The following is a 21,808-nucleotide window of genomic DNA, read 5'->3' as shown; positions in this document are numbered from 1 at the left end:
GGATGCACGACGTCATGAGGCCCAGGACTGACATAGCCTAGGTTGTATGGTCTAAGTAGAGCTCTCATACTCGGTCTATCAGGGGATTGATTTTCCCTTCTGGAAGAAAGGACATTTGCTTGGAAGAGTCTAGCAGAATTCCTAGGAATACACATCTGTTTGATGGGGTTAAATTTGATTTTTTTAAATTTATGTTCCATCCTAGCCTTGTTAGTATAGCGCGAACTATCTCTATTGGTAGGGTCAAGGTCTGAGATATTTCTGTGACTATTAAAAAATCGTCCAGATACGGGATCAGGAGGATGTTGTTTGTCCTGATGTAAGAAGTAATTTTCGCTGTTTCGAGAATACCCTTGGGGCTTGTGAAATGCCAAAGGGGAGGGCTCTGTATTGTAGGTGAATTAAAGACCTTTTCAGGGTCACTGCTACCCTCAGATATTTTTGGTGAGGATGGCATATTGGTTCGTGGTAGTAAGCATCCTCCAGGTCTAATCATGCCATCACACAGTCCCTGGAGAGGAGATTTATAGTTGACGCAATGCTCTCCATGCAGAATTTTTTGTAGGTCAGATAAAGGTTCAAACTTTTTAGGTTTATTATGACCCTGTGTCTTCCTCCTGGTTTGTTCACCAGGAAGAGAGGGGAATAAAAGCCCTGACCGGTCTCTGTGCTTGGGACCTAAATTAGGACTCCTTTTTCTATGAGTAACAGGACTTCTAATTCTAAGACTCTCTGCTCCTCTGGGTCCCTTAGAGGCGTTGTGGAAAGAAATCTGTCTGGGGAAGAGACCTCTATCACATACCCTGCCTGTCTTTATGATTCCTAAGATCCAAGGATTCGCCGATATTCTCTGCCAAACCTTGAAAAATAGGGAAAGACAACCCCCCACCATGGACCCTTTGGCGTCATTGTTGGTCTCTATTTTTCGGGTAGTTTTGGGGCCTGAAGAGGAAGCCCTTATTCTTCCTTGTAAATTTTGAAGATCTAAAATCCTGTCCCCTAGGGTTAGGTCTTCTGTTATTAGGCCTTTTGGAACAAAAGGAATCTTTTGTTGGACTTGTTTGGGTAGGCAACCCCTTTTTGCTATTGGACGTTTCTTCTAGAAGGTCGTCAAGCGGGGGCCCAAAAAGATAATCTCCAGAGCAGGGAATAGCGCACAGCTTCTCTTTTGACCCAGCGTCTGCCTTCCAGGTTTTTAGCCAGATAGCCAGTCTAGCGGAATTTGACAGGGCTGCTGATCTGGCAGAAAGGGAGGATAGGATTTGATCCCTAGAGGTCTTGTCTTTCAGATGAAGCTCTAATTGTGCGAGCCATATTTTTAGAGATCTGCCACGCAGGTGGCTGCAATGCCCGGTTTAAAGGGCCCTGTAGAAGCTTCCCAGGTCTTTTTTTTAGATAGAAGTCGGCCTTTCTATCCATGGGATCCGACAAGGAGCCTAGATCCTCAAAGGGAGTGTTTCCTTGAAATTTTTGCCACTGGGGCATTGAATCTAGGGGTTTTATTCCAGTCTTTACATACATCGTCCTCAAAGGGATATTTCCTTTTGAGGAATATGGGAATACCCGCTTTCCTATCAGGATTTTTCCATTCTCTTTTAATGAGGCTGGTTATGTTCCTATGGATGGGAAAGGTTCTATTCTTTTTAGGCCCTAGGCCTTGAAACATTATGTCCTGGCTAGACCGAGGTTCTTTAGGATCATCAATGTTAATAGTTGCCCTTACAGTCTTGAGAAGTTGATCTAGGTCTTCCGTTGGGAACAAAATTTCTCTCTCCCTCGTCTTCATCTGAGTCATCTAAGGTGATGTACTCTCCTCCTTCCTCTGGTTGAGAATCCTTTTCTGCTGAGGAAGCAGATAGATCTATCCGGCTAGAAGAGGCAGGTGGTAAATCCTTTTTTCTTTTAAGGGACTTTAGGGAGTTCCTAACTTCTGCCCTCACAATATCTTTAATACTTGAGGCTAAGTTTGTAGACTCTTTCGAGATAATGTTGTCTAAACACTTCTGACAAAGTCTCTTATTATAGGAGGATGCTAGTTTGTTTTTACAAACAGCACATTCCTTGTTGTGGGTTTTTTCCTAGGTCAATCCCTGGCCTAAACATATGCAAAAAAATGGGAACAGTATTTAGTAAGGAAGGTTTTTTTTTTTTTATCTTAACCCATAGTCCTGACTTTTCCTCAAGTACCGGACTGGAGGATTTGGTGGAATCCGAGCGGTCAGCGCGTTCTGGTGCTTCTCCTGGCGTTTCCATAATGGAGGAAGAAGCTGGAGACAGAGGCTCCTGATGTTCAGGTCTAAATAGGCCTTGAATTGGCTGGGAGGTCCTCTGCTCCGGACGCTTGGAGGACCTTCTCCCCGCTAGGGTCAACCAGAACCAGCACCTCCTGGAGTGTTGGACGCGTCAATCCGCCGGAAGTGACGCGTCGCGGTGAACAGAAGTCTCTCAGTAAATGCGCCGGAAGCTGCCAACGCTGGGCATTGTCTGGCCCCACTAGGGAGATGAATATGACCCCGGGAGACCGCTCTACCACCAGAGGAAGGATTCACCCTGTGGACCTTAAACCACCTCCGAGGAGGGAGGCGATGGACCAGGAGAGAAGGGAGTAGCTGTACCAGGCTTAAGGTTGCTCCCTCCAAAAGAGACTTACCTTATTTCCACTAGTCGTGCTCTGGAAGGTGTAAGACCTTGCTAGGGTGTCTACAACCCAGGGAGAAGAATTTTTCCTCAGGACAATCCTTCCAGCCGAAGGACAGGAAACCTGACTGGGTGTGTGGAGGGGTGTGTCCCTTTTTATATCCTCAGGTTTCCTGTCCAGCGGATGGGATGTCTCTCCAGGGGTGCTGTCATAGGTGAAAGGGTAAATGGAGCAATTGAAGAATACTACAGAAGTATTAAAAACAGTAAGCAAATTAAGTATAAATAGTTTAATCTTACAAAATGGCGTTATTAAACAATAGAATATAATATTGAATCTTACAAATAAAAAATTTAATGAAAACATATTTGCAACAGGTGTTTCTTTTTTCCCATTATAAAACCGTCATAGATTGTCCACAACTGAACGATTTGTATTGCTGTCTGCTGCAGCATTGACAAATAGTCATTAATTGTTTATGTTCTCCCGTCTTCTGCTTTAGGTTATATAATCCCAATTATAGGAGTTGTATTTTTATTTTTAGATGTTCTCAAGGTCCAGTTTATGAGTTGTTTTTCTCCTCTGGGAAACAACACGACTGAGCTGCAAAAACATATGCAAATGGTTAAAAGAAAGACAATTTCTCTGAGCAACAGAACAACAAGTTCACGTTGAGAAATAAAGCACCAATTCTCGGCATGAGATTTCCCTAATCATGTAAGAATGTTCCTGGGTAATTGGACAAGACTATCAAAAATCTAGATCTACAAATAAAGTCAGCTCTAATTCTTTGCAGAACTTTTATCCCAGCGTGCAGCATTAGTATACTGTACTAGCCCAGGAATAGGTACATGTAAAGTTAAATTTTACCAGAGTAATGCTGAAAGAGTAAAAATTGCATTAAAATCCCTGTCATGGATGTACTTGTCCTCTTTCACATGTGTCAAATTTCCAAACTTGACCGTCCAGGATTTGCAATCTTAATAAGAATAAAACAATTAATTTGTCCTTTTCTTGTACCTTCCCTTTAATCTTCCAGCCAAGAATTGTCCAGACAGCACCCATAGATCCCACCATTACAGTATAGATAACAGTTTATGGGAAAGCTGCGATCTATAGTGTACATGTTCACAGTGCTCCTGCTTGTATATAATGCCATTTATAGAATAAAGTGTAGCTATTAACATTGGCCACATCATCATCATCATCAAATGGAAAATCTAGCATCTTATATATATTATATTGTTATTCGTTTTCTCACCTCTCCTGTCATGTGAATGGGTTCAGGGTTTGATTGGCTCATTAAAACACCTCAATACCCCTGCAGCCTGGCACATTAACACACAAATACCCACTGCAACTATTACATTTTCATATCTTTATCATATTGCGGTGTGTGTTATTGTGCTTGGCTATCTCAAGTATTCACGCCATAATTAGAATGAAAAAAAAAGCCATAATATCATTTGTCAGCTAGTCGGCATGATACTTGGCCAGGTAGCATCAGATTTTTTATTCACACTGAAAAATAAGTAATGATGACAAAAAAAGTAATATAAATGTATTAACCCCTTGGCAACATCCGACGTACATGGATGGCAGAAGCCGACGGTGTATGTATGGAGCAAGCCCAGGAGCAGATTCCTCTCCAAATGCAACTGGTATCAGCTGTATATTACAGCATAAAGTCGGTTTCCCACGGGTCGGATACGCTGCGTATAAATCACGCTGCATATCTGACCTGGGACCCGCAGCACCTTCCATCCGAGAAATCAAACCACTATGAGGCGCGGTTTCTTGGATGGAATTTCTACCAAATAGAAAGTCTATAGGTCCGTACACCAACTGCTCGGCTTTCCGATAAAAGCCGATCAGAAACTAAGTGGCACAGCGCTCACCCGATCAAAACTTCTGACATGATGACAGGTCAGAAGTTTTCTGAAAGTTTATTTACCCTAAAAAAATTAACAGTTAAAAAAACGTGTAAAATCAAAACCCTAATGCACAATGTCCGAATTGCTATTTGTTTTACAATCTGTGCCATAATTTTGTTTTAACAGCCTTTTAGTTTATTATATGGTACATTAATTAATAATTTAATACATTAAATACAACTCGTCCCGAAAAAACTAGTCCTCATACAGCTATGTAGATGGAAAAATAAAAACATTATAGCTCTTGGAAGGTGGGAAGGAAAAAAAATGAATGAAAACTGGCTGCGGCGCCAAGTGGTTAAATAGTTCTCATGATTTAATATGACATTTCTCTGTTAGATCACGCAAAACAATTTTTCTTTTGAAATCATTTTTAAAATATATGCTGCTGTCTGTAGATCTTGATATTACATACTTGTTATGGTGCCCCCAGGTGTTCTTTTGATTCCCGATTAGACTGTCCACCTAATCTACTAAGTGCTGGTAAGAAGAAGCCACTTCTAGTTCTGCCGCCCGTGTACAAGAGGATCCAGGCGGTGGGATTGAGCTATTTGTTGTCTGTGACCTGCACTGGACACATTTGGGGGATGTTCTGGGACAGCATGAAAACACCAGGGGGCGCCATAACTAGTATGGAACAGCAATATCTACACACAGGAGCATTTTTCAAAAAATTATTACAAATTAAAAAAATTGTTAGATCTAACAGAGAAATTTAATATTTAATCGTGGGACAACCCCTTTTATCTAGAGCGGTCTTCTTATGTGACACATACTAAACATGTCTTTACAATGACCCAGAAGAAAGCACCATTGAATGTTAATACCAATTGCAACTGGAGTTGCCTTTTAAACAGATACATACAGTCAAATATGAAAACCAATAGAAATACATGTGCTGATGTGCCAACATTTTGCAAGTAGAATTATAAAATGGCTGATTGCCGTGGGCACTATATTTTCCATGCATAGTTTTTTGACCGCCAATGTGTCAAACTAGTAGCAGTAAGAGTTATTTTTCCTATGCTTCCTCCCTACACTAACTTAACACATGGATTCTTTTTAAATTATTCCGTTTCAGCGAGACTTTAGGCAAAATATCGTCACAGTAAACCATGCTGACTATGACAAATCCTCTTACTTGACCATACCTGAAAATATCGGATTCTGTCTTTTAACATATCGAAAGACCAAACGTGCATTCAGATACATGGACCAAAATCTACATTGATATTTTAGATTCGGACACTTCCATTACTTGTAAGTGAGGATATATCTCGCAGCGTGTTTTACCAACATCATTTGACATGCTGAGAGGTTTGTCAGAATCCATACAATAAAGATAATTGAATATATTTTATTCTGCATTAAATGTACACATTGCATTCTTTATAACAGGGGTGTGGAACGTACGGCCCGCGGGCCGTATAAGGCACGCAAGATCATTTGGTCTGGTCCGAACTCACTCAGACCACGCTGCCGCCGCAGCATTCGCTACTTGACTCCGTGCACCCTACTCACCATTTAGGAGCAGGAGGAGGGCAGACGGAGCCAAGTATGGCGGCGGTCTTAGTGAGATCAGTGCGTGTTGGCCCGAGAGTGGACCATTACGGTTACCTGACCTGAGTCACCTGACCCAGTCAGTGACGTGAGGTCAGCTGACTGGACCACTCCCGTCACAGCACGCACCGACCTCACTCTGACCGCCGCTGCCGCCGTGTCATTCCCTGCTTGGCTCCATCCGCCCTACTTACATTACGGAGCAGGAGGAGGGCGGACGGAGCCAAGTATGGCGGCGATCTGAGTGGGACCGGTGCGTGCCGGCCGGGGAGTGGACCAGTCCAGTCACCTGACGTGAGGTCCGGTGACTCACGTCAGGTGAGTAGACTGGTCCACTCCCGATCCGGCACGCACGGACATCCTCGCTCAGACCGCCGCATCCTCATTCACTAGTAGTGAATGACAATACTTGACTCCAGTGGCGTAACTACCGCCGTAGAAGCCGTAGCGACTGCTACGGGGCCCGCGGCATGAGGGAGCCCATGTCGCCCGCCGGCACGGGCCCCCCACCATGGCCGCAGGCTCCGCTAGCAGCCGCTATGGCTGCTACAGCGGGACGCCACTGAACACTACGGCAGAGCAGGGAGGTATCTCCCCGCTCTGCCATTAAACAAAAGACATGTATCCCCTATCCACAGGTTAGGGGATACATGTGTGATCGCTGGCAGCGATAGGGAGAATGGGGGACTGAAAGTCCCCTGAAGTTCTCCATCACAAACCTCGGACTTCCGGAGTCTGTGTCGGCAGCTCCGTAGAAATGAATGGAGCGCCGGTCGTGCTTGTGCGCATGCGCGACCAGCGCTCCTTTCATTTTTATTGAGCTGCCGACACAGACGCCGGAAGTCAGAGGTTAGTCATGGAGAACTTCAGGGGACTTTCGGTCCCCCGTTCTCCCTATCAATGCCAGCGATCACACATGTATCCCCTATCCTGTGGATAGGGGATGCATGTTATTTGTAGGACACACTATAGGTCGCATTTTTTTTTGGGGGGGGGGGGGGCTGTACGGCGTTCCCTACAGTGGGGGGCGATGTTTGGCGTTCCCTGCAGGGGGGGGCGCTGTATGGCGTTCCCTGCAGGGGGGGGCGCTGTATGGCGTTCCCTGCAGGGGGGAGCGCTGTATGGCGTTCCCTGCAGGGGGGGGGGGCGATGTATGGCGTTCCCTGCAGGGGAGGGCAATGTATGGCGTTCCCTGCAGGGGGGGCGCTGTATGGCATTCCCTGCAAGGGGGGGGGGCGCTGTATGGCGTTCCCTGCAGGGGGGGGCGCTGTATGGCGTTCCCTGCAGGGGGGGGGGGGTGCTGTATGGCGTTCCCTGCAGGGGGGGGCGCTGTATAGCGTTCCCTGCAGGGGGGGGGCGCTGTATGGCGTTCCCTGCAGGGGGGGGGGGCGCTTTATGGCGTTCCCTGCAGGGGGGGGCTTTATGGCGTTCCCTGCAGGGGGGGGGGGCGCTGTATGGCGTTCCCTGCAGGGGGGGGGGCGCTGTATGGCGTTCCCTGCAGGGGGGGGGGCGCTGTATGGCGTTCCCTACAGGGGGGGCTGTATGGCGTTCTCTACAGTGGGGGCTGTATGGCGTTCTCTACAGTGGGGGCTGTATGGTGTTAGCGCCATACAGCCCCCTCTGTAGAGAACACCACACAGTCCCCCCTGTAGATAATGCCACACAGTCCCCCCTGTAGAGAACGCCACACAGTCCCCCCTGTAGATAACGCCACACAGTCCACCCCTGTAGATAACGCCACACAGTCCCCCCTGTAGATAACGCCACACAATCCCCCCTGTAGATAACACCATACAGTCCCCCTCTGTAGATAACGCCATACAGTCCCCCCTGTAGATAACGCCATACAGTCCCCCCTGTAGATAACGCCATACAGTCCCCCCTGTAGATAACGCCATACAGTCCCCCTCTGTAGATAACGCCATACAGTCCCCCCTGTAGATAACGCCATACAGTCTACAGGGGGGGGCGCTGTATGGCGTTATCTACAGGGGGGACTGTAAAAAAGGCACTATCTACAAGGGGGGGGGTTGTGTGACACCCAGGGGAGGGGGGGCCCCAGTCAAAAGTTTGCTATGGGGCCCAGTCTTTCCTAGTTACGCCCCTGCTTGACTCCATCTGACTTCCTCCTGCTCCGAGTCCTGACCTAAAATTTAGAAACTTAGCGGAGGCCTGAACGTAGAAATTTAGCTGCAGTGTAGACATAGGACCTGTCCTAAACGCATGAAGTGAGGTCAGGTGACTTAAAGGGGTTTTCCCCATCAAGGACATTTATGATATATCCACAGGATGAGTCAAATCTCAGATAGATCGGGGGTTTAGGGGGCCCTGTTCTAGAGAGAGAGATCTGGGACCCTCACCTACCTGTTTGTGTTGTGGCTGAAGCTTGATTTCTGACCATGAAGAAAAAAAACGTGTAAGTCCCATAGTACTGAATGGTAGTAACGGAAACAGCATAACTCGCATGCTGAGCTGCTTCCATAACTGCCATTCACTACTATGGGAGTTACGGAAACAGCTTAGCTCAGTGAGCTACACTGTTTTTCTTCGTCATCAGAAATCAGCCGGAACACAGAGAGGTAGAACGGGGTTTCGGTGTTTATGGGGTCCCGTTCTAGAGAAAGGTGCAAGTCCCAAAGGTGGGATATCTCATAAATGTCCCTGATGGGAAAACCCCCTTAAAGTAAGTCGGAACAACTCACTGCTGGAGGAGTACTTTTCAAAACTTACAATTGCAAAAAGAGTGGACTGTGCTCCAGACTGATCGACACAGTAGCAACATCATCAATATCGGCTAACGTCACATGCCTCACTAAAGAGAAGCAGTTCCTGCCATTACATTAGGGGTGAGTTAATTAAAAATTAGCATGCTAGATTTAAGTTGCTCATTTTGTATGGCCCGCAAATGTTATCCAGTGTTACCTGCTTGGAAGCCTCTACTGCTTGCCCTTCTGAGTGATCCAGGCGTTTCTGAAGCCTCAAGCCTTTTTCCTGTAAATCTGCGATCAGGTTTTCAAGCTAAATAAAAAGGAGGATTAGTTAAATATCTTATTTCTAAATTAAGATATAAATACATGTGCCCAGTACAAAATATCTTCACGTTCATTGTCTGCCTCATTATAAAGGCAGATAACAGTTTATATATGGGTCATATACACTACCAAACATAAACTGAAGTATAAATGACAATGGTGATTAACAATATAAGGTCCTGTTAGAAAACTAGGAAGGCCACAATGTAAACTGTACAGCTTTGTGACCCGAGTTGTTATATGGAGAAGCAGTTTGCAGCAATGCAAGAAATGTTGGTTTGTCCAACTTCGCCACACAGCGGTTTTTACTAAAGCAAAAATGTACTGCATCCAGCTGCTGTATAGTCCAGGCAATGAACCATATCAACTGTATATTTAAAGAATACTTGCCAACTTTGGAGAAGGGACAACATGTAGCTTCCAAAACACATTGTATAAACCGGTGCACTATACGTACCATGCAAAAATGTATGTCTTTTAAAACACACACAAACACACATCAAAATAGACTTCCTAAACAAATACAGAGCCCCTAAACTTAGACACCAGACCTCAGACCACCTAAGAAATACGAACCCTAGACCAGATGCTCCCTTAACCCTTTCGCTGCCGTAACAATTTTTCACATCTTTGACATGCACAAATGAAACCATAGTTCTAATTTATTTATTTTTTTTAAAGTATATTATACCCCCTTACCCATCCATTTTCTGAAAATACACCTCATACATTGTAAAAAAAACGCCACCAAGCACTTAAATGTTAATGGGCGAAGTCATGTAGTTTTGCTTAAGAGTAAAAAATTTGTAAAAAATGCATAACCGTTATTTTTGTGGCTAAAAGTGTGAACCAGAGAGGCGCATGCGTGCGGGGCTAATGGTGGACGTGTTTCCCAAGAGCTCAGCACCTCAACGGGAGTATACAGCTATTTTTTAGCTATTTCTAGCCGCTCACCTCGCTCACATTCAACCGGAATTCCTCCTGCTTCCTCTCAGGGTTCTTTTGATGGCGAAATCAAACGCCAAAAAGTACGGGATCGTGACCAGATCCATGGCTGCTGAGATGGAGCCTCCATTGCAGATTGCACACGCGCAGCAGGCCATGATGGCGCTGAACCCACCTCACCGGACCCGATACACAGCGTGGATGGAGGTACCCCATGTTTTCAGAGCCCAAGCCCTGCCTCAGATTTGTTTGGGGATGATTACTCCAATGCTTCCTCCGCAGACGCTGCGGTACGGGGGTTTTCAATTAGCCAGGCTGGGTCCCCTCAATTATCCTCCTCGCAGCTGCAAGTGGACACTGGGGCATATTCTGGTCACAAAGTTCTTATTGCACACTTCTCACAACGCTTACTGCAAGAACTTGAAAAAGCATGTGTGGCTGGATAAAAATCTATACCGAATTGGACACTTCTTTGATAGACTAGGTGTAAAACCCTGTCATTATTATCAGTCTATCTACCACATGCCGGACTGAGATTTTTCGCTTTCACCAGATTCACCATTTTATGTCCTCATTTAAACCTACTTTGGTTCTACAAAGTACTTCAGTATTTGAAAATTTATGCTTGAATAATTCTAGTGGTCATCATCTCGTCTAATATTTACTAATTTTTGGTTTCTCCATTGGACAAACAGTCATATATGTCTATGTGGGAGAGGGACTTACACACATCCTTTACTGTTAGGGAATGGCAAGATATGGCAGAACGTACTGCGAAAATTTCCATTAACGCTTCGCTGGTCGAAGCCAATTATAAAGTATTTTTATGTTGGTACTTAGTTCCCTCTAGACTGGCCAAGATGTTCCCTTCTTCCTCATATTCTTGTTTCAGACACTGTGGATGTGTGGCAGACCCTCAGCATATATGGTGGGATTGCCCGAGGGTACACAGATTCTGGCGACAAATCTTTAATATGTTATATTCCATAACTCAGATTAACTTGAAACTGTCCCCGTCACAGGCATTACTTAAAGGGAACCTGTCACCAGCATTTCACCTATAAAACCAGCAATACCTGGTGGTAGTGGGTGAAAAATCATTTCTATATAACCTATAATTATCTTCTTAGTCGGCTCTGTAGCTTTAGTATTCAGTATTTTAGTGTTCCCACACCATATGCTAATGAGCAGAAAAGAGTAAAATCTTCGTTTGAAAAGAGTCATATCTTCATTCCTCAAGTCTTTCCGAGTTTACCCCGCCTCCTTACTTTTGATTGACAGCTCCTCGCCTTCCCCAGCACACAAAAAAACCGCGCTAGTGCATTAATGTCCTCTTCTGGGGTGCGCGCACAAAGGGACACCGGATTATTATAAAAGGCGCAAAATGTTTGCAGACCGTTATTTACAGTCGGAGGAGGAGCTTGGGAGAGGGGATTAAGGCAATGAACTTTTGATAGCAGCGGCCAGTGGGGGATATGTGAAGTTCAATAGGTGAATTGCTGGTGACAGGTTCCCTTTAATGAGACCATCCCAGGATTATCTAAGGCCTCTCATACATTTGTATCCTTTTTCCTGGCAGCCAAAATTGCTATAGCTAAATCTTGGAAAAGTCATGTGATTCCTCTTCATCTGGTTAAGACTAAACTGAATTGGATTATGGTCAATGACCATATACACTGTATGGTCTCAGATAAGGAAGAGCTCTTCCTTCAAGTTTGACAGCCACGGCTTAGTTACCTTGGGACGATCTCTTAGGTTAATTTTGCCTAGAAGACATTTGACTCTCATTCTCCTACCTTTCTCCCTCTTTTCTCTCCCTCCCTTTTATTTCTTCTTTCTTTTTTTTGACATGTGGCAATATTTGGGATATATTTGTCTGTCATGATTCGATTTATGGGGATTGCCCCCGGCTGCTACTTACATTGTTTTATGTATGGTTTACCTTTTCTTGAAAACCTTCAATAAAAATTACTGAAACATAAAAAGTGTAAAGCAAGTAGTACCTGAGACACGCAACATCTCTTAGTACAAAATGTGAGGAGTTATGCCTATTTCTACATGCACATATTTTCACGTAACGGACCAGGCCAAAAATCTCTGCGATTCAACTACGTAGACTCCCTGAAGGTGTTAATATAGACCTCAGACGGAACTCCCCTTAATACAGGCCCTAGACCAGACACCCCTTAATACAGATATCAGACCTGATCATCCCTTAAAGCAGACTCCAAAGCCCCTTCAATATATACCTCAGAGCAGACCTCCTTTAAATATAGACCCCCTCATTAATATAGACCCCCTTTATTATAGACCTTCGACCAGACCCCCTTTAAAATACACCCCAGACAAAACCGCTTGCTTAATACAGACCCCACTTAATATAGACCCCCCCCCCCTAAATTTGCCTGCTCTTCTGGGAGTCTAAGATAACTCCTCCCTTTCCTGTAGACATTTTGGGAGATTTGGCAAGTATGATTCAAAGTGGCAATTGCCAGCATTCAGATATAAATATAACGTTATGGATGAGTATAATAATGTATTATGGTGTTTTAACATCTTCGCTTAACGTCTAGCCTGGGAAGGTCTTTCCAGATAACGACCAGGTAATATCCACACTGAATGGGTGAAATTGCTCTTTAAATCCCTAATAACACGAATTCTCAAATCTGACACATTTATAAGAGGATTATCGGTTTTATTAGAATTTCTAAAAAAAATATCACTTGAGAAATGAAAAAAAAAATCTAATTCTATTACACACTGTGAAAAAAAAAAAAATCAGCTTGAAGGGATTTTAAAATTTCCATTCACAACATGTCACAGATGGGTAACAACACAAACGTGTCACGTCCCCCTTACGGCACACTACGTGGGAATGTTTCTTGAGCTTTACAGGTGAAGTCACACATACAAGACAAGAACTATGTTCCTTAAATGTAATTTATTTATAACTAACTTCTTAAGAATTTGTTGCGATATGTGTAAAAGACCTTGATCTGGGCAGCTAATATTTGTAACCAAAGAAGCTTATGAACTCCACTACTGGTGGATTCATCCAACTCAATAGATCTCACGAAAACAGAGCCATAGGAGAGGTTCTTAGAAACTTATCAAGAGTTTTATTTTCCAAGCTGCCCCAGAAAACTAAACATGGCTGCCAGGGGCGTAGCTAAAGGCTCATGGGCCTGATGCAAAAGTTCTTATTGCCCCCCCCCCCCGCAAACTTCTCATGGCCGACGGCCCAAAGCCTTTAGCTGCATCACTGGGTCTCCTAAGTGACCCAACAATGCAGCACTAGCAGCCAGGGGCGTCACTAAGGACTTAAAATGTCAGGGGAAATAGCCCAAATACATATACCCCCATGTGTGTGTGTGTGTATATGTGTGTGCATATAGCAGACAGCATATCTATAGCACTACGACCCTATAAACTATGGATAGGATTAGATACAGTGGCTCAGCAGACAGTATCACACAATTGGATTAGATACACAGCTCAGCAGATAGTATCACACATGATAGGATTAGATACAGGGCTCAGCAGACAGTATTACACGATAGGATTAGAGACAGGCCCAGCAGACAGTATCACACATGATCGGATTAGATACAGTAGCTCAGCAGACAGTATCACACATGATAGGATTAGATACAGTGGCTCAGCAGACCGTATTACACATGATAGGATTAGAGATAGGGCCCAGCATACAGTATCACACATGATGGGATTAGATACAGTAGCTCAGCAGACAGTATCACACATGATCGGATTACATATAGGGCCCAGCTCGCTGACATTGCGGCTCCAGCGCTGGACCCAGGAAAGGTAAGAATAATAATTGTTTTGCTTTTTTGTGTGTTTTTTTACAGGTTTGATCGTTGGACTACGTCCGATTCGAGGACTACTTCAATGATGGCGTTTTTTATTCTCGATAAAATGGTTAATGAGGGTTGCGTGTTTTTTTATTTCAATAAAATATTTTTTCTATGTCCTTGTATTTTTTTAAACTTTATTATTACCGCCTTAGTAATAGCCGCTGGCTGATTGACAACCCCCATTACTAAGGCAGGGTTTAATGTTATGCCGGTGCAGAGGCTAACACTAACCCTCATTATTACCCCGGTGCCCACCGCCACCAGGGGTGCCGGGAAGAGCCGGGTACGATCCAGTACCCGACCATCTGTAGTAATTGTCGGCCACCGAGGCGGATGCAGGCTGGTATTATAAGGCTGCGGAAGGCAAAAAACAGCGTCCCTCCCAACCCTGGTAATGCTGTGTTGTATCTGTCTGGTTATGAAAATTGGGGGGGGGGACCCCACATCGTTTTTTTGAATGATTATTATTGTTTTTTTAAAGGATGTGGGGTCCCCCCCATTTTTCATAACCAGCCAGATACAATAAAGCAGCAGCAGTCTAGCATTACCAGGGTGGGAAGGGCTGCTGTTTCTGGCCTGTCCCAGCCTGATAATACCAGCCTGCGCCCGCCCCGGTGGTCGACCATCGCTACAGATGGTCAGGTACCGGATCATACCCGGCTCTTCCCAGCACCTCTGGTGGTGATGGGTACCGGGGTAATAATGGGGGTTTGTGTTAGCCTCTGCACCGGCTAACACTAAGCCCCGCCTTAGTAATGGATGCGGTCACTCAGCCAGCGGCCATTACTAAGGCAGTAGTAATATAGTTTAAAAAAATATTTTATAGAAATAAAAATAAAAAAAACACACAACCCTCATTAACCATTTTATTGATAATAAAAAAAGCCGTCACCGAAGTAGTCCTCGAATCCGATGTAGTCCAACGACCGAACCTGTAAAATAACACAAAAAAACGATTAGTAACACATATGGTAGGCTAGGATACAGGGTCCATGTGTGATACTGTCTGTCAAGGTAGGCTTAGATACAGGGTCCAGCAGACAGTTTCACATATGGGCAGTAATGTTATACAGTATAAGATTACGGTCTGCTGGGGCCCTGTATATAAGCCTACCGTGATCCTGTCTCATGGGCCCTCTAAGCCTGCTACATTGTAGGCTTAAAGGGGTTGTCCAGTCCCTAAACATTGATGGCCTATCCTCAGGATAGGCCATCAATAGCTGATGGGTCGGGGTCCGTCTCCCGGGACCCGCCAATCAGCTGTTTCGAAGGGGCCGCAGCACTCGTACAACAGCTGCTCCCCCTTCATTTCCCTTACTAGCTCACATTGTGAATCGCCGACACGGATTCACAGTGTGAGCAAGTGACCGGAATGAAGGGGATGCAGCTCTCGTACGAGTGCTGCAGCCCCTTCAAAACAGCTGATTGGTGGGTCCCGGGAGACGGACCCCGCCAATCAACTTCAGCAGACAGGGATATTAATCTTACCCTCCTCTTCAGCCGCAGCGGATGTCCTTACTCTAACCAGCATCAGAATGCTGTGCGCGGCTCATAGCGTTGTGACGTCAGGACCTCTGCTGCTCTCCAGAAGCAGGAAGGTAAGTACTGTAGTTACTATATTAACAGTGTCCCGCGGCCCCAGTTACTATAGTAACTTTTTATTGATGTGGTGCGGGGGGCCGCGGGCCCCCTGGCTTCGGGGGCCCAGTCACAATTGCGACCTATATAGCTACGCCACGAATGGCTGCTATGAATGGAGAAACCACTTTGTCTTCGAGACCGTATTTATACAGAAAAGCCAACATGCTCTTCTAGGATGATTCTTCACAATCCCATCGGTGTTCGCTTCTACAAAGACTTAAAACTTGAAGAACTTGAACTGTCTAGAAAAGTCGAAACTAACGACTTATTTCTTTTTGGTGGTTACTTATCTTGATTATAAATATAGTAAAGCTCATGATGTCTTACCTCAACATTTTTCTCATAGGTAGTTTCCAACTGAGAGACTAACTTTCGATTGTGTCTCTTCTGATCATTCAATTGACTTCTGTAAAGAAATATGGGTCAATGAATTATACAGTAAATATTATTTTAACCCTTACTCTGTTTCTCAAGTAGTAACCACTCCACTATTCATACCCAGATACAATCATGTCAAGCGCTATTAATATGATTAGGATATTGAAGCCATACAACATATCTGTGCACCCAGCTGTAGTGTAAATCTTTCGTAATGCCTCTTGATCCCCCAGTATTTTACCCTCAGCGTGTGATGACTCATGAGGATAAAGTTTGCAGATTCATTTAGAGGTCACTTGATGATCATAATCCCACTTAGCAGAGCGGCAATAAAAGCAATTCATTCTATAACAAACTATTTAAATGGTTCGTGGCAGAAAGCAGACACGGGCTTAATCAAAATGCCAGGTCCATTTTGCCTAAATGAGTCAGAAAATAATGAAAAACTGCGAATTACTTTATTACGCTAAAACAAGAATAACCTTCATTTATAAATCTAAGGAAAAAAGCATAGTGTATATTATTGGTGACAGCATTTTTATAGTGTACTTTGGTAAATGCCTCGAAGTGCACAGAAGTCAAAGAATATCAGCCTCAATTTAAGTGAAAATTAATCTCATTTAAAGCTTAATTACATACATCCGTGTGGTAGGAATATCTTAAACCCCATGTACAGAAATAAATTGTGTTAGAATGCAGAGATCACATAGTGGAGATATATTTTATTATATCATCTGTTCTTAATAAAGAGCCTTAGACATGGTAGGATGAGTAGGATGCCATGATAGACCGCCGTGCCATCATTCTCTTTAACATCTCCATTGCTACTTACCACCAGAAGTATTGTATACGTCCGGCCACTTCAACACACATGGCCCAGGGTACACTACCTAGTCTCTCTAGACAGATACGTGCCTATCTCCATAGGCTATGTCACAGACCTCAGCCACTGAAAGGGAACCTGTCACTCTGCACATGCAGTCTACTCTGCTGGCATTATGTTTTAGGGCGGGAGAAGTGGAGCAGATTTATATATAGTTTTGTGCAAAAAAATCAGTATAACCTCTAATTTATTTAAATCCCTGCCCATGGCGGAATTAAGAGTCCAAGTGGGCGGTCCTGCTGAGTGACTGACAGCAGTGTCTGTATTCAAAGTCATACAGGGAAGACTGTCAATCAATAGGTCAGTCCGCCCAATGGACTATTTAGCCCACAATCAGCAGGTATTTAAGAGTATAAATTAGAGGTTATACAGAATATTTTCCCACAAAATTATGTATCAATTTGCTCAGCTCGTTCTGCTCTATAACAGATCGCTATCAGATAAGACTTTATGTTCATGTGACAAGTTCCTTTTAAAAGGCAAATTCTGGTTTCAGCAAATAAAATGTATTCTTTGAAGAATCAAAAGTGCAACACACAAACACATCGCACAGAAAAGTTTGTGATATATGAGGTTTCCAGCACAGGCTTTACTTCAGCCATTATACAATTATGTTTAAGTTTATGCTGGTTTTGCATGGTTTTTAGAAGATGCTGTTCAGACTTTTTTTTTTTTTTTTTAAGAACACACAGACGAATTTAGACTCTTGAAATAAAACAAGCGTCCAATGAATGTGTCTGAAATAATGTTGTGCAATTCTAGTCTTGCTTATTTTTCATGTCCTTGCTGCTTTGGAAACAATAGGAGTGGCTCTGCCTGCTACGATACATTGCATTTTTTATGTTTTATATAACTCTGCAATCTAGATTAAAAACGCATTACTGTAAGCAACCTTTAAAAAGCCAGAGAAGCTGTAAAATCCTGTAAAAATCGCAAAAATTAAGTAGCTGCAAATATTTCTGGCACCTGAAAGTCAGATAAACAAAATGCTTTTAAGCTGCTTAGAGGTACTAATATAAAAAGCTACTTGAAGGTAAAAAGCAACCTGAAGACCGCACCATCGGTGGAGCTGCAGATGATACTGACTAAGGAGTTTTGAAAAGCTAGACATTTAACATAGAGCACATTTTATTTCTCAATACCTTTGCCTATTTCATAGCTTGGCAAATAGGTTTAGGATGTGCCAGCTGTAGCTGGTGCATTATTCATGATGCACAGATAACAAATTAACAGAGCTTGTGCCAGATGTGTTTTGTTCTAGTGAAAAACCGGCAATATGCTTTAGTTACTCTCCGTGATTATGGATTTCTGTATTGTGCCAGTACCTGCAGCTGTCTTACTCAACCAGCAGAAAAAGTCTTTAATGATATTCTTTTGTCAAGATGGGACAGCTGCCAAGCAAAACACACATGCAGTTCGGGAATATAAAAAAGTAATACTTTCAAAAGTAAATACAGAAATGAGTGCGGATAGCATTAGTATGCACCTTATATCGGGACATTGGTGATCCACTCATTTCTGGAATACAAGGCACTTGGGAACTTCTAGCAGTGTGAACAATCTTATCAGGCTAAACACAATCTCATTTTGTTTGATGGTGGTGGCATGGAAATAGGTGACTCTGCCTGGCACTACATATAGGAAGAGGTAAAGATGCAGATTACTGTGGTGACATGGATGACACCTTCTGTTTAAGAACTCTACAATTTCAAAACATTAGTAGAATCTATATAAAACGTTGAGTGACTTCATCAATCTTGTACTGATCCTGGGTTAAATGAATTTTTCTCTTTCTCCTATAAAAAGGTCCCATTTACATGTTGTGGATATCATTTTAAAAACTTTTTTTTTACTAGGGCTGGATGTATTTCTAAACAAAGCATACCCGCTCTTTTGCCTTTTTGTGCCATTTTCCCTCATTGAATTGAACTTCATTGTGGCATAGAAGAGGTTCTAAACAAAATCTCTAAAACTACGGCTTTTAAAAAAAAAAAAAGTGCTACCACAAAAGTGAGCTTCTTACAGGACAATAAATGCAATTCTTTACAAAAATACGCCTTTATTTATATTTAAACTAAGAAGTGTAAAGGAGACCACCCAGAAGGAATTTATAAAACACTCTTTATTGTACATTCTGAGATTCCGATGACAACACTTCCTGTCTTGATTTCTGCCAAGTGCCGTGTTGTCATGGAGACCTGGTGTGGGTACAAATCAAAGTGCAGCCATATTATAGTCATGTAACCATATATTAGTGCGCGCACGCGCACACACGCAAAAACTGGAACACTGTATGGGAGAAAAACAAATATTTGCAAAATGCTAACTAAAATGCATTAAAGAAAATCTGTTTTATAAATCAGAACCTAAACAACTGTACAAACTACAAAATACACAATCTACCTACATACTCAACACATGAATGAGCATTGTTCCCTGGTCCTGCTTCAGATAACGGTACATAATCTTCTTCCATATACAGTGAATATCTGGTGCCCGAGCCTAAATGTATATACATTCGTGTGAGTATGACCTATAGTACTGGATGGACTAGACAAGCCAAAATGAAGGAGTGAAATATCATGTATATTAACACCCATGTAATCATCACTCTGATGTAGGAAAAGGAGCCACAATTTGCAAAAACGCCAAGAAGCTGATGGCAGGGAAGCACCCAATGACTATAGATTGCTCTGTCTGCCTCAATGTACTGCAGATACGGGTTCTATTAGGCTGCTAACTCTTCAGAGTGACTGCTTCTCCCATACCAATTTAAAAATCTGGGCAACGTTCCAGCTTAGTCTCTGAAAGATTTACAGATCTCCTGTCAGCACACAAACAGGAAAAAAAAAAAAAAGACACAGACGCGCACTTATATTCAAATACTATATCCAGCGGAAAACAAAAACTACCAATGCCAAACACGGCTCTGCTTCCATTCTGAATAATGATCACGTTTAAACAAATACCAGCTGTTTAAAGAATATTTTCCTTAAACTGTCCGTACTATGGAGGGTCACTATTTGCTGAAGCCATTCTCAAGCAGTATAAATAAAACCGCAACACTCAATTCTGCTGAGCCAGTTTTTAATTAGCATACCTTGGAAAAGCAAAGCACTTGGATGAGCTTCAAGTCTCAGCAAAAATGTCAGCTAAAGGGCACGAGAATGAAAGAAATGTGTATGCAATGCATATTGGTAAATACAGATGAAGTGAGCGCACACTTGTGCCATGCTATCAATTATTTTATACACTTTGGTTCCTTGGCAAAACAGATTTTTTTTTTTTAAGCAGAATAAAAATAGAATCCGCTAGATCATGGTGACATTCTGGAGTAGAACGGTTTCACTCGGCTAAAATGAAGCCGAGTTTGCAAAACACAATTTATTAATAGGGGAAATTTGAAGCTTCTATTACACACATCACTTGTAGGAGATCTGACAGTGCAGAGACCCTTCCTGCTGTGTTTCTAGCATTTCCACTCAAATACCTTTACTAGTTACTTTTCAAAGAATTTTTCTACTGTCTCCCGCAAAGTGGTTTAGTTACAAAAATAGCAGCAGCTGGTTTTGTCTAACTATATGGTCATAAATGCAACGGTCTAGGTAGCAGCGCCACTTCCAATACAATGGCAGCTTTTTTCTTCACTGTAATTACACTGGTACCTGATCGCTGCAGCGCAATTACACAGGATGTCATGGTGATGTAGGTTAATAGAACTTTAGAATACTGCCACCCCCAATGACTATAGGGTGAAGAGGTAGCCTAGACCAGGGGTAGGCAACCTTTTATGTATGGCGTGCAGATGACAAAAAAACAAATCAAAGAAGAACTACTCATTGTGCAAACATAAAAGTCATATAACACAAACTGTTACCATGTATTGGACATAAACCAATCAGTTTATTGAACTTGCATTTCAATGTGACCCTTGTCCCTGACTTTCTTTGCAAACATGATCCATCTTTGGTGCATTCGAGGTGACTGAGCTGAATCCAGGCCTCATAGTGGTCGACAGTTGAAATTAACAAATGTCCACTTTATCCCGTTTAGCTGCCTTGTTATAATACAAATATATGAAGAGCGGCTACTGAACACCATCTTAGAGGGGGCAGCACACAGGAGAGAGAGTGGCTACTGAACACTAGCTTGGGGGGGGGATGCACATAGGAGAGAGAGTGGCTACTAAACATCTCAGGGGGCTGCACATAAGAGAAAGTAGCTACTGAACACCATGTTGGGGGAAATGGATACACATAGGAGAGAGCAGCTATGAACACCAGCTTGGGGGGGGCTGCACACAGGAGAGCGGTAACTTTCTTTTTAAATACACCTGTTCTGTGATTTTAGTGGCAGAGTGACTACTGAACTCAGTCTTGGCGGTGCAGAACACCAGGAGAGAAAGCAGCGCTGCATTATGTGCTTGGCGAGGCTGAACACCAGGAGAGAGAGTGGTGTTGCATTATGTGCTTGCAAAGCACACAACAGAGCGCCACCCCTGGTTCAGTGCCAACAAATACAGAATGGAGCGCTGTGCTCTTAGTGTTCAGTGCCACCAAACAAATAATGCAGCGCCGCTCTCCCCGTTTTCAGCACTGCCAAGCACACAACGGCACTGGACACTGGGAGAGAAAGCGTGCCAGCAAATCATGCTCCATGTGCCAGCTATGGTTATGGTCCCCTGGTCTAGACAATCCCTATCAAGTGAAGCATCTAGTATTATATGTTTGCAGTCTAAAAAAATAGAATGGATGGGCAGAGACATGTCCCATAAATCTCCCCAATTATTCCACACCAGAGAGACAGTCAGCGAAACGTATTGCTTTTCGACTAGTTGCCTAGCCAAAAATTGGTCATTTATTTTCTTGAAATTAACGGTGTTGGTACAATGTCTGCCTCTTGCGATCCTCCTCTTTTAGCCA

The 21,808-nt window shown here is 43.3% G+C and overlaps 1 protein-coding gene across 2 annotated transcripts in view; it reads right to left on the bottom strand.

Moving 5' to 3' along the window:
* Positions 1-2,912: 2,912 nt before the first annotated feature.
* The window catches only part of SCLT1 (sodium channel and clathrin linker 1), a 188,538-nt gene continuing 169,642 nt past the window's right edge, over positions 2,913-21,808 (bottom strand). For both annotated transcript variants that reach the window (XM_075860446.1, XM_075860445.1), the window contains exons 21-23: positions 15,953-16,031; positions 9,055-9,150; positions 2,913-3,241 (exon numbers count right to left, since the gene is read on the bottom strand). In XM_075860446.1, the coding sequence (XP_075716561.1) occupies positions 3,179-3,241; positions 9,055-9,150; positions 15,953-16,031 (238 nt within the window). In that variant the 3' untranslated portion in view covers positions 2,913-3,178. The remainder of the gene's footprint in view (positions 3,242-9,054; positions 9,151-15,952; positions 16,032-21,808) is intronic.

This window comes from Rhinoderma darwinii, chromosome 1 (assembly GCF_050947455.1).
Source record: "Rhinoderma darwinii isolate aRhiDar2 chromosome 1, aRhiDar2.hap1, whole genome shotgun sequence".
Taxonomy (NCBI): Eukaryota; Metazoa; Chordata; class Amphibia; order Anura; family Rhinodermatidae; genus Rhinoderma; species Rhinoderma darwinii.
This window is presented reverse-complemented; position numbering and strand designations above follow the sequence as displayed.